This window comes from Zychaea mexicana (genome assembly GCF_025766255.1).
Source record: "Zychaea mexicana strain RSA 1403 chromosome Unknown BDB00scaffold_48, whole genome shotgun sequence".
Classification (NCBI taxonomy): Eukaryota; Fungi; Mucoromycota; class Mucoromycetes; order Mucorales; family Lichtheimiaceae; genus Zychaea; species Zychaea mexicana.
Window position 1 is genome coordinate 47,937 of NW_026516711.1, and position 13,143 is coordinate 61,079.

Genomic DNA, 13,143 nt, shown 5'->3' on the forward strand with positions numbered 1-13,143 from the left:
TAAAAAAAACGTACAGAATCTTCGAGGTCGAAAAAGACAGTAAAGGAAAAGAAAGTGTTGTACGCGGTTGACAGAGCCGATAGTATGCGCAAGTCCTTTTTTTCTTGCCCACAAGCGGGGATTTTCGAAACCACTGTTGCCCAGGCTTGGGGATTAGCTTAAAAATATTGAGTTTAAAATTTACGTAGCAACAATTTTGCCCAGAGCATTCGAGTTCTTTCTTTTGTACAAAAGGCTTTTTTGCTAGGACAGGTAGCCTGGACAATGCCTCTTTTCAAAACCGAAAGTCAACAAATGCCTGATTAAGCTTCTCTTTACTTTACATTTTTTTAGGCAATCTATTAGCGCTTAAAGAAAAATTCAATAGTCAGGTTTAATATAACGATGATGGGTTCTTTTAGCCCCACACGCTTCCTATTCGTCGCTGGTCGAAACAATTTTTTTTCGTCAGTTAACTTAAAGCCGGATGATGATATCATCTTGATTATGGTATGATCGTTGAATTTGGGTCAGTAATATTTTTCTAGAACCCTCTACCCCGAAAACGGGGTTTAGAGAGAAACGTCTGGATCATCACCTCAAACTGGGAAATGGGATGCATCGTAACGAAAAAGAACAAGACGCTGGAAGAAGCTTACACGCATCACATTACACTGTAAACTCTTGCATGTAGGAAACGTTTTAGACGCAATAAAGTGTGCTCATAATTGTTATACCACAATAAAAATGGCACGCCATGCGGTTGTTGTTTCACAGTGATATTGCAAACAAAAAGAAACAGCAATGTCAAGCCTCAGAGCAATCAGGTATTGACATGTGTTCTACATATAGCTGTTTTGCCTGTGCAGAAAAATGAGATAATAACTTAGTATTGATTATGGTGGTGCTATAATTACACATAGGAAAGTCAATAAATACACAATTATAGGTTATAAAGTGAGGAGAGTTACAAGCATACACTAGTTTTTCTTTAAAAGATCACTTCTTCCTATTATAGCTCCAGAGTTTTATAATAGACCATTGAAAGACCTTGACCACGCAAAAGTAGAGTGATTGAATCATCCAGGTTTTCGTGGAGATATGTGAAAGCGGGAATCTGACCTTGGGTCCATTCGTCATAGAAACAACCCACAACAGCAACCAAGGATCGGTTCAAAGGCGATTGGCTATACTCAACACCCCATTGTATGGGCTGGCCATATTCAAGAGTATAAGTAAGCAAAGCGCCGATAGGCTTGTCCTTTTCTGTTTCGAATCCATGAGCCCATGCCTTGGTAATGCTGTCATTATTGCCATCGAAGCGCACACGGCACAGCAAGCTGTTTTGAGCCACTGACTCGACTTGGATTTGGCACAGACCAGTCTTATTTTCACAATGTTTGTCCTTGACAGTGATCACCAACTCATCGGGCTGGTCAGCATAGATGGGCACTAGATTGGTTTCATACATACAACGCGTTTGGTAGGTCTTGTACGATTCGCAGCGGATTGTTTTAGATTCGTTAGCAGGCAAGATTTGATGCAGGGCAGAGGGTATGCCAGAGGCGGCTATCATGGAAACAGTAGCCAAGCCAGATGTGGCATTGTATTCTTGACCAAACTTAATCTTGTTAGGTGACCATCCACTGTTGAATGGCTGGAGTACAGAGCAGACTGCAAATGTAAGCACCAGGGTCGTCAATACAACAAGTGTGGCATAGCCTTTTTGACCAGCAGCATTGACCCACGGCTGAAGTTGTAAAGCCATCAATACGATGGGGAAAGCGACGAGACCAAAGACTATTGCAATGTTTCAATGTTAGCTATAATGATCGGTTTTTGAATTTCGCCTCTCTAGGTACTTTACGATGTTCACGCAAAATGAATGTGATTGATAGTTGATTGATAGATAGGGCATACCTGCTGCTTCAGGAGTACCATCAACGGTAGCATGACGCATCGAATCCATTACTAAGAAGCTTTGATCGATCATTACGGTAAAAGGGAGACCAACTTGAACCAAAAATGCAAGAGGCATACGCAATCGACTGCCTGGCGTGATGGCGTGATAGAGGAAGCATGCACCTGCATTACCAACAAACGAGAACATGACAAAATACAAAATGGCCACTTGTTTGGCGCCCGCATAGGAGCTGGCAATCAGCATGAACCACCAAAAAGCGGTCAAACCGTAGAGGCTCGCTTCAATTGATGAGGACAAGGTGTTGCGCATACTGGCGAACTTGGAGCACAGCAACTGGGATGTAATCACACCAAGCAATCCAGCAAGGAACAAATAGAATGCTACGGCCATAATGTTGCCGTAGGTAACCTGGTATTGCATGTGTATATATTAACAAAGACAAATTCCTTTACCTTTCATTTAGTGGGGTTTAGTCGCACTTACCATGGGGTTCAAGTTGAGCAAACCAGCCGATGCTATGCCAACGAACATAACAGTAAACACAAAGCCAACAAGGGTAGCGATGGCTCCTTGAACCAATACACCCACGCGCTTTTTGAGATGTCCAACATTCTTATCACTGCTTATCAGAGTCCAAGCTATTGCCCAGGCGGGAGTGAAAAAGAGGGCAAGGAAATTACTAGTGCCATGCGTAACGAAATCATAGGCAAACATTATCTTGCCAAGCACATCATAGTACAGCAGCTTGGTCTCTGGTTCTTCATCAAAGAAGTCGTCTGTTCTGTCAATTGCCTGCACAGTAGCCAAGACCATCTGACCCATATGCTGCACTGATTCAGCGGGGGCAGGCGTATACTCCAATCTATCACGCGGTGTGTGATAATGCGAGCGAGGGGCGTAGAATGCAATGTCCATACCAGGGACACCAGCAGCTTCGAGAATGCTATAATCCGTGTCACTAGATATAACATAATGCATGTGTGAGGATGCAACATCATACATGCGCACGCTTCTAGAAAGTATATCTAACTTTTAACGTACCTCTTTAACAATCCCAATTTAAACATGTCGTTACCCAAAGGAGTAGCGTGAACAAGCGGAGAGTTGGATGCAAGTAACTTGGCGGCTGGCAAGCTACTGCATCGGAAGAGTAAAGCACGTCCTCCTGCACCGGCACCCTCTATTATCGTAGCGATTGTGATGCACACACACAGGATTAGTTTTGCTATTGAGTCCTCCATCGTAATCATCTCTATCCGATCTCGAACAGAAAAGCCTTACCAAGGTTGATAAACAGCTTAACAGTCTTGAACCATGGATGTTTCGTAAACTGTCTGGCACCGACTAAACCGCCTTCTTCAAAATTGTTGAACAAAAAGATGATGGATGTCCGAGGTGGATTGCGAACAAAGTAACGGAGCAGCTCCATTTCCACGGCAATTCCTATACCATCATCCGTCACACCATAACTAGTAGGCACACTGTCTATATATGTGCACAACGTTTTAAACTGATGAGCAAACATATACTCTTTCTTATCTATACTAAACCCTAGTTGCTTTTGCTTACCATAGTGAGCATTCAACAAAACCGCGTCTTCACTACCAGAGGAGCCACGAACGCGTACAATTAAATTCCTTGATCGAGCGATCCAATGCTCGTCTTCAATACACAAAAAAAAAGATGTATGAGCTTCTTTGGGCTCCTTTCCCATTCTCCCTCTGGTTGTCATCTTCCACGACCTCTTTTTCGCTTGTTGAAAAAAAGAATTGTATATCCACACACACACATCCCAGCACTTTAGAAGAAACAGACTTACTAGAACCAAACCAATCATTGACATTATCGACCACGGTCGTATCATTAGTGATCACATCGACTTCAACACCGTTTTCTGCGCCCTCGGCCTGCAAATCTAGGGCAATCTCATCCAACCACTTTTTCATTGCAATGTTTGCGCGCGAGTTGATAGGATGAGGCTCAGTGAACTGGGACAAGTAAGCTTCGTATGCGTGTACGCCGGGAAATCCATCGACCTCAACCGCAGCAGTGTCTGACAATGGCGTAGGCAATGACGATCGCACGGTGTAAACCAAAAGAGACAAGATTGCGAGGAAGCCAAGCGTGAGACCATATGTTTGTAAAGCTTTCTTTTTCTCGGTGTCTTCGTCAGAATAGAGAGAGTGTCTTGAGGAAAAGGAGGAAGAAGACGAGTGCCGCAAGAGCGGCGTCTGCTCCGAGTAGTCACGGCGCCCCGCAGACATGAGGTTCAAAAAGTGTGTGTGGGTGTGTTGGTAATGAGTAAAAGGAGAAAGAGGAAGAGTTTACGCGTTGAAAGGGAAAATAAATATGCGTGTGTGTGAAGGAAGTGAGTCGGAGCGTGAGCTGATGTTCCACGATATTATAATGTACACTACAAATATTTGAACTCTTTTATATCGCAAACACAAGCATATCAGTAAGCGAGACACACGTAGTATGTAATACCTCCTTTACGTAGAATGATGGTCGACATAGTTTTAGGCAACAATATGTTTTCGCTCGACTGCTAAATACATCACGTAAGTACTCTTTTTCCAATGACAAACGTAATCTAGCATCGGTCAGTTTTCATGCGGGGAACGGCTTTCACGTTGCACCAACGGCCATTATTATTGCCAAAAAAGTTAAAAGCGGGATTATGTAAAACAGCCTTTCATGAGCGTGTCCAACCATATTTCAAATGGACTTCTTGTTGATTCAAAAAATCCGCGGGACTTGATATTTTTGACTGGTTCAATTTTGTTCAATTTAAGTTATCTACTGCCACCTTTATTGTAGTTAAAAATGAACAATATCTTGTTCCGATCAGCAGTAGCCAGAAGCACGTTAATGGCCATGATAAACCAGAATGATGTATGACAGCTTTGGGATGGAATAGATAACATGTCGCGATCCACTACTTTTGAAATATATCGTTTGAGAAGGCGGGTAATTGACGCAAACTTACATGGAAGGAAGGAAATAGAAAGAAAGCCAACTTCGCTGATGTGGTAGATTTGTAAGGTAGTACTCTAATACATCTCGAGCATGCAACAACAACAGCATACTGCCAAGAACCCGACTCTTGTAGGACAAATCAACTTTTGTTTCTTAAAATATAGAAATGAGACGATATCAGATGATATGATTTAGAGTATAACATGCACGAACATAAGAGGTGAGGCACTTCAAGGGTATACCATATCACGTTTATTTACAATCTCGTTCTGATAAAACAAATGATCAATACCGTTAGTGTACCATTATTACGTATATATAGAAGAGGTCTTGTTCAGTTATTCTCATCCCAGCGACTGCTTCTTAAGAAACCTGCTATGCACACGTTTCGTTACCATCAACCAGCCGCACTTGACTGCTACATAACGCATCACTCTATATATATAGCGGTTTGTTCCATACTTCCTTTTAGATATGTTAATAATAAATTGTAGAATCTGTATCCTAATCTTGTCTACATTTGTGGTGCTGTGATGAGCGGCAATGAAATACGTAACTTAAGCAGTCAAATAGCTTGAAATTATTACCTTCTTCCACGACTCTTTCTGCTGAGCAACAATATGTTACGATATCGAAAAAAAAAACATCCCATTGGAGCACCAAGGCCTGTTCACCGATAATAAAAGTTTTTATTTTAGGTAGTACGTTGTAACGCTACAAACTGCCTTAAATTAACGGATCGATGCCTTAGTATACAAATGAGTCTGCGGCAAACAACTTGTAGTTTATGCATATTTTTCATCATATGCATACTCAGCTATGTATTACTGTACCTATCCACAACGATGACTATGTTTATGTTGCAAAATCTTACAGTTTTCTCAGCTGCCTCTTGCCACAGCTGAGTATAGTAATATGGTGACTTATTTTGTACCCATCACTTTAGCGATCATCCGCAGAACAGCAGGACCAAAGAATGTATAGTAGTTTTACATGTCATGCATGCCATACCATGCCACGGACAACGACAAGTACGCTTTTTTTTCTTGAGCTATGTAAGCTCATAGCAAAGATATCGTCTAAATGATGAGCTTCTTTAGGTGACAAAGAAAGTTAGTGAGTTATGTATGATTCCCTATTTCTCCAGCAGTGGACCAGGGGATGGGACGCTATTTACTACGGTAAGAAAATGTTTCTTTGATCATTTTTTTTGGCTACTTTTGTGGTGCTTATCAGAAATTGCACGCTGCAGAAGCATCCGATGGCTCAATTAGTAACAGGATGGTGTGGCATGGATGTGCAGTCAGCTGGCAGCTTACATAGCAGCTCTAGGAGTAGGCTGAGCATAAAAGGTAGGGAGGCAGGACACTAATGATGAGGCATCTATGGATATCATGTCCCTAAGAACATACTGATAAAGTAAAAGTAAGATGTTTTTGACAGGAAGAAAAAGTCGCCCATGTCATAAGTTACACTGTACCAGTGTGTCAAACACTCATAAAAGGCAGCAGAAAACAGTAAATAAACACAGCCCGTTTTTTCTTCCCTCTATGCAACTACATACACTAGATCTCAGTATAATAGACCAAAACAAGCCATCTGTCTTGATGAAATGATATGAAATACATAACACAAGCTCATATGACATCTTTAAAAACAATACAAAGATAGGACTAAAATGCATTTGTCCTTGTTGTATGACAATCCGTAATTTTGAAACTTCAGGATTTACAAAAGAAAAGAAGAAAATGAAATTTGTTGCTTTGCACTGTATACATGTTAAGACCGTACCCTTTGTTGGGATCGGAGCTTCAGAGGAGTGAGCGTACTCTCACTATGATACTACATTATGTTATGCAGCACCCGACGAAACTTGTTGTTTCTTTACCTTTTTTTGGTTTCTTTTTTTTCGTACCACTAGGGAGAATATAACATTCCATATCGATACTGTTCTAATAACTGATATTTACAGTGTTGGTTCATGAGTTCAACCAGCATGTGTTGCAGGACATGCATGTACAAGTATTTATGCTACCTTTATTTGTTGGATTATCCATCATTACCAAGAAATCACAACATGCCAAGCTCTAGAATATAGATCTACAGCATAATAATACATTAACCATTGTTTCATCGTCTTTAATACATTTCCTCACGCTGTAGTAGCGAAAATGTGTTATTGAAAATTTTGATGCATTGAGTTTCTATACAGTTTTATGAATATTTTCTCTGCTGGATCTTGAAATTCCTGGTCTACTTTGTATTAGAATTGATGCTATTCGTCGATCCTTTTATTCTTTTTCCTTTTCTTCATCTGGAATAAGTCTGCACGGTAGAGCTTTCAGATCAGGTAACATAAAGTGTTTTCGGGCATCGGATGATTTAAGTGCTTGTGGCGAGTAATACTGATGAATATACCGTCGATCCGTGAGCGCAGGAAACTGTTCAATGAACTCGAAAAAATCATCTTCATCTGTTAATTGCGTCGTTTGCAGTGCCAGATCGACCAAATGAATGTAAAACGATGTGATTGTTTCGTGGTACTCGAGATGCTTGGTTGGATTCATTTCAAAATGGCGACGGATAGCATCTTTAATTACAGGTGTTGCCTTTTCCTTGCCCAGCTCGCGTAGATAGTTCCATGCCATGCGTACATGAGCGCGATGTGTCCAAAGTTTTGCATCCAAATTTGAGTCTTCAAAAGCCTTCATAAAAACTTGCTCGCCCACACTGCGATAGCGTCGATCATGGTACAACAGGGGTTCTGCTTCTTCGCGTCGACCATGTTTGCCACCCACGCCGTGGTCAACTTTCACTACCTTGGTGATCCATAGCTCGTGGTCGCCTAGTTCCAGTACCTGCGCAACCTCGCAGTGCATTGACCCCAATGTCCCCATTAATACAGGCAGGCCTGTAGTCGGATCGTCATAGAATGGAATGTCTTTGAACTGATCGGTCTTGTTGGGTGCTGAGAATGCAATGGATTGCTGTACTTGTTCATGGGATAACACATTGACAATCATACCCCCTGACGAATGCAAGAGTTCCGAGGCACGCGAAGGAACGCGTACGCAGAACGAAACAATGGGTTCTGGGTGAAGACATATTGGTGTAAAAGAAGAAACTGTAACGCCACGTCGTTGTATCGTGCTGCTGCTGCTGTCGCCATTGTTCATATTCTGCTTGTTTCGACCATCGCTGGTTGTTACGACAACCACAGGTTGTGGCACCCGTCGCATGACTTGTCGTACTTCGTCTGCAACACCATTGCTATCGAGTGTGTAGGCACGCAAGCCAGCTGTACGTCGTAATGAGTATGTTGTTGTGCGCTTGAAAAGTGTCACGGACTGTCTTGTAAACAGAGTTGGTATCATGCTACCATGCCTGTCGAACACAAGGGAGTTCCAAATATAAAGGTCCAGAAAAGAAAGCTCCGTGCTCCAGTGCCTGCATATGCAATAGCTACTATCTACTTAAACCGGGTAGCATTTCAATTGGAGTCATGTGTCGTCAGTGATTTCCTTTGAAGGTTATATGGATATTATGATATCTTGTGAGCCGATCTGAATACTTGATCGAAAAGCATTAGCTGCGCAGATAGCTGTCAAGCTATAGTCTGTCAGGTGGAACCTTGGCGACTGTCTCAATTGCTGCTGCAAACATCAATATCCATCATGATCATTTCTTTTCTACTTACCCTTTATCTAGAAGCCGTTTTACCTCAAAAAGCTTCCGTGGTTGCTAAAAATTCTGTAGGTAAATTATATACGCCGATACTCTAGCAACCACATAAACATTATAAATCACCTACTTTTAATCAGGTGTAAAGAGCGGTATTGAGAATCTTTCAGTTCACCTTGAATTAAGATAGTGTTAATTTTGATCCCTTGAGTGCCCTGTATGTTTGTGCGTAAGGGTGAAAACTGCAGTCGTGTATTTGATTATGGATGCTGTTGATAAACAGACAGAGCTCTTCTTCTTTCATGCACTACCAGGTTTACTGATCTCATTAGATACAAGTTGCACATGTACTCGCTATATACAGAGCCTTAATATGTACTAAGACATACCCTTTGAATTTCACAAGACTATACCGTCCTCTTTTTCATATAGGATCAGCCAAAAACATTTATTGAAATTATCAAGCATTATCAGAAAGGGAGCGAGGTAACGAAAACTCTTAACTTCAGATGATGATATACTGACGAATCGACAAGAACCAAATTATGATTTTTAGCTTCATTTGCTTATCAGCACAAAAGCAAAAAGTGTCAGCTGTTTTCAAGGCCATGCATAATTGTTTATACATTCATACACATGCTAGCAAAACAAAACAAGATGAAGTTCCGTCTTGTATTATATTAGTTGAACCAGCAGGAGTGCTCCCCAAATCTGATTATGCCGCGTGCTCCTTGTGGTGCGTAAATGTTCATCATCACGCACACACAGACCCAAAATTGATTTATCAGATGGTTTCCCAACGGACTGGGCACCTTTTTTTGTACTTTTGCTTTCTCTCTCCCATCTCATTAACTACTACCTCTTTTTGATTTGACATTTTTCATACTTCCGATCATGGCTTTGACATATTTAGCTGGTGGCAGGACTCTAACAGGTGTCATTTTCCAACCCAAATGTCAACAACAGCAACAACAATATCAGCAACAGCATCAGCAACAGCAACAAGAATCTTCTTCCGTTTCGCCTACACTTCGACCACTTGTTTGCGCGATCGGCGGACTCAGCAGCTTTTTAACACGGCAATCGCTCTCTTCATCTCCTACGCCCAGTTTCCCACCCTCGCCTATTGGCGAATCAACACTACCATCGTCGTCACCAGCATCATCCCGTCCAGTGGCACACGGTCTCTTGAAAGCATCATATGCACTCTATGAAGAAGTGCCATCCACCACGAAAAGCAGGACCAGAGAAGAAAAGGGGAAGGCGATTGCTTCTGGTCCAACTACCACGACGACGACGACCACCACCACCACCACCACTACCAGTGACTATCACGACAATGCAGGCCAATCTCTAATTCTCCGTCGCCGTGGTCCAGATGCCATCGCTCAAACACTTGCGAGCGACCCTTGTGTCGCCAGCACTTTGGTAGATCTCAACTTGTCGCGCAACCATCTAACGGAATTACCGAATTTATTGGCGGAAATACGGCACCTCCACACATTGAATGTTTCATCAAACTTATTATCAACGATCCCACCAGTCCTGTTCAAAATGCCTCAACTCCAAACGCTCAACCTTTCCGACAATCAAATCACGGAAATACCGGCAGAGTTCCCATCTGCAGTACCTAACCTCGTCCAGCTATTACTCTTTGGTAATTTGTTGGCGTCATTACCAGATACGATTGGTAGTGCTTGGGCACAGCTGCAGAATTTGCAGCTCGGATCTGAATTTTCGGGGAATCGACTAACGAAGCTACCGTTGAATATGCCGCCCGCGCTGCAAGTGCTGGATGTATCCCACAACCAGCTGAAGGATATGCAATCATTATTAAGGCTGACTTACCTTGTGCAGCTGGATGCATCATATAATCATTTGCGAGCTTTGCCTAAATCAGTAGCAACAACATGGCAGCGTATTCAGACGATCAACATCAGTAATAATCAAATACGATTGTTACCAGAAGGCCTTGTCGATTTGAATAACCTAGAGCTGCTCAATGTCTCATACAACCTTATCAACGTATTTCCGGAAGGATTACTGGAGAACCGCCAACTAAATGTTATGATCACTGGTAATCCATTATCGTATCCTGGGGAGCATGGCTCAGCTTTCACCAGAGTACTAGCAGAGCAGCGACACCGACGTCGATCAAGTATTTCTTCATCCATGTCACCATCATCTTCAGACGGCGACAGCAGCGGCAGTAGTAGCAACTCGGAATCCGATGATGGTAGCGGGGATAGCAGTGACAGTGGCATAAACGAAATTGACAGCACAACAGTCCTGGAAGGCCATAATGTGAATGACGATAACAACAACAACTTTCTTCCAGATGATGAAAGCACACTCTTAATAAATCATATGACATCATCCAGTAGCCGAATTTATACACCAGAGTATGACGAAGATGACGGCCATTGTGATCCAGGCGTTAATTCCCTTTACGAGCTGGCATTCCGACAAATCCTACAGTCTCCTTCGGACACAGTGCCGCCTAATCTCTTACCAGACCATCTTTCAAAGATCCGCGACGGTGATAAACAGGCTCATATGTGCGTTGTATGCAAAGGTCCTTATCTGCGGGAATGGGTATCGTCCACATACTGTAGGAGTTATCGAGGGTACCCATCCGTGTCACGCAAGATCCGCTTCTGTTCAAGACAATGCTCTAGACGGCATGCCGAAAAAGCAAGAGTGATCGCTGAGCGACAATCCACGATGCGTATGCCACCTGGTCCGATCGATTTTGGGTCATTTGAATGGATCGCTGCCGCTGCAGATGCGGCAGCTGAACAGCAAGCTGGCGAAGAAGACTGGTTTTGAACTCTGTATAATCCGAATTTTGTTATTGTATACGAAACATGTCTTATGATCACATCATACATTTTTGTTTTCTTATATGACATAAATATCTATCATTATTATTACTATAAGAACGTTACATTTTATTGCTTGTAAACGTATAAGTCCTGTATTAACTATTATTGAAAGACGTCTTTGTTATGCTCGAGCCATTGTTCAAATGATTCTGGCTCTCTTCCCAACAGTACAGACAATCCGACCGACACTGTATTGACGCCTTTGAACAAACCAAGCAAGTCCATCGCCATGATATGCGGCATGCCCATCTTTGTTGTCAAAAAATCGTACTTTTCCTTGGTAGAGATCTTGGTGTATCCGATTTCACGACCGGCAACCTTACCAAGTGCTGCAATACGCTGAGCAGGTGTTAATACACAGCCCGTCATTTCATAGACTGCATCACCATGTTTCTCAATAGGTTCTTGCAATACAATGGCAGCCAAGTCACCAATATCGTTATTTGATATCCATCCTTCGAGTTCGTCGGGGTCGGCCGTATGGCGTAGCACACCTTCATTCTTGATAGTCTGGGCATCAATCCACAGATGGTTGGTCATAAACATGGTGGGTCGAAGGGCAACATAGCCAGTAGTAATGGAGTCAGCAGTAGCAACAGCACTGCTACGACTGGCGAGGATTGCTTCTTCAGACAGTCTGTGAGTATTTCCCAGGAACGTGCTTCGCCAAGGTAACGTGACGGCCAGCGACGAGAGGTCAACTATCTGTTTCACACCAGTAGCGCATGCTTTGGCAGAAATAGCACCCTTAATGTGAGGCATGTTGACAAGATCGGCAATGAGCAAGAATAAACGCGTGTGGCCCGCAATGCCTTTTTCGAGAGGAGTTAAATCGTTGTAATCACCCTCGACAATCGCGGCTTGAGGAAACTTGGCTTGAACTTTAGCAGGTGAGCGTGTGTAGAGAGTGACATGAACATTATTGTTCAGCAGCTGTTGAACGCAACGTTCGCCAATATGGCCAGTACCACCAACGATGAATACTTTTTCAGTCATCTTTACTGTATGTTAAAGAAGAAGAAAAAAAAAGATTAGTTAATGTCTCGCTATGAAAAGAAGCGGGGCTTCCACACTTATGTCAAACAATTATGCTCCGATAGTTTACCCGGATTCATCTTGACATCTTCTTTGCATTTCCATACTTGGAATAATTCTTCATACTTGTAAGGTCACCTTTTCTATCTATTAGACAAGTGACTCGAATAGGTATTTACACGTTATAAAAAAATGGCCCCTTTTGTTATGACCAGCTGCTGGCTTTACCGGGTTTAATATGTACCGTTACAGCAAGAGATTGATGAACGAAAAATGTCCGCGCGCACGCATAAAGGTAATAAAAGACTAGGTAGCTGATAACTAATATTGTTCATCTTAAAAAAATGAAGCGTTATTGATGACATCTGTTACAGGCATATCGTCGTGGGAAATAGGGGTAATGACTAAGAAAAGACCTGCTCGTTGTTACGTAACAGCCTTTAAGTGGAGGTAGGAGGTTGCTATGACGACGCGTAGCCCGCAGTTGCTGCTTGGATTCGAAACAGTCACTCTAGTGTGCGCAACATGACAAACTGAACCTTGTCTTTTTCGAGAGACGAGAACCGAGCAGGAATAATATATCCGAAGTCTGTATAGTATATTTATTGAGTCTTCCGCCCTCTTTTCGTTTTACCTTTTTTTATTATTATTTTTTTGCTT

The 13,143-nt window shown here is 42.4% G+C and overlaps 4 protein-coding genes across 4 annotated transcripts; 1 reads left to right on the top strand and 3 right to left on the bottom strand.

Annotated features, from left to right (window-relative positions):
• Positions 1-991: 991 nt before the first annotated feature.
• Positions 992-4,167, bottom strand: BDB00DRAFT_765537 (uncharacterized protein; the record flags this gene model as incomplete). The annotated part of the gene is made up of 7 exons (XM_053119515.1): positions 992-1,779; positions 1,900-2,311; positions 2,387-2,861; positions 2,945-3,083; positions 3,185-3,388; positions 3,473-3,565; positions 3,723-4,167. The coding sequence occupies 7 exons, from the start codon at positions 4,165-4,167 to the stop codon at positions 992-994; spliced, it is 2,556 nt and encodes an 851-aa protein (XP_052978611.1).
• A 2,734-nt stretch (positions 4,168-6,901) lies between these two features.
• On the bottom strand, positions 6,902-8,318 carry BDB00DRAFT_828628 (flavin reductase like domain-containing protein). Its single transcript, XM_053123866.1, has one exon. It carries the CDS (start codon positions 8,254-8,256, stop codon positions 7,174-7,176), a length of 1,083 nt encoding a protein of 360 aa, XP_052978612.1. The 5' UTR covers positions 8,257-8,318; the 3' UTR covers positions 6,902-7,173.
• A 1,799-nt stretch (positions 8,319-10,117) lies between these two features.
• BDB00DRAFT_788793 (uncharacterized protein) lies at positions 10,118-11,392 on the top strand (the record flags this gene model as incomplete). The annotated part of the gene is made up of 1 exon (XM_053120836.1): positions 10,118-11,392. The coding sequence occupies one exon, from the start codon at positions 10,118-10,120 to the stop codon at positions 11,390-11,392; it is 1,275 nt and encodes a 424-aa protein (XP_052978613.1).
• A 24-nt stretch (positions 11,393-11,416) lies between these two features.
• On the bottom strand, positions 11,417-12,478 carry BDB00DRAFT_828631 (uncharacterized protein). Its single transcript, XM_053123867.1, has one exon. It carries the CDS (start codon positions 12,442-12,444, stop codon positions 11,551-11,553), a length of 894 nt encoding a protein of 297 aa, XP_052978614.1. The 5' UTR covers positions 12,445-12,478; the 3' UTR covers positions 11,417-11,550.
• Positions 12,479-13,143: the final 665 nt, after the last annotated feature.

Bases quoted from the DNA above. Each gene is read 5' to 3' on its own strand.
- BDB00DRAFT_828628 (XM_053123866.1), bottom strand. From the start codon at position 8,256: ATGATACCAACTCTGTTTACAAGACAGTCCGTGACACTTTTCAAGCGC.
- BDB00DRAFT_828631 (XM_053123867.1), bottom strand. From the start codon at position 12,444: ATGACTGAAAAAGTATTCATCGTTGGTGGTACTGGCCATATTGGCGAA.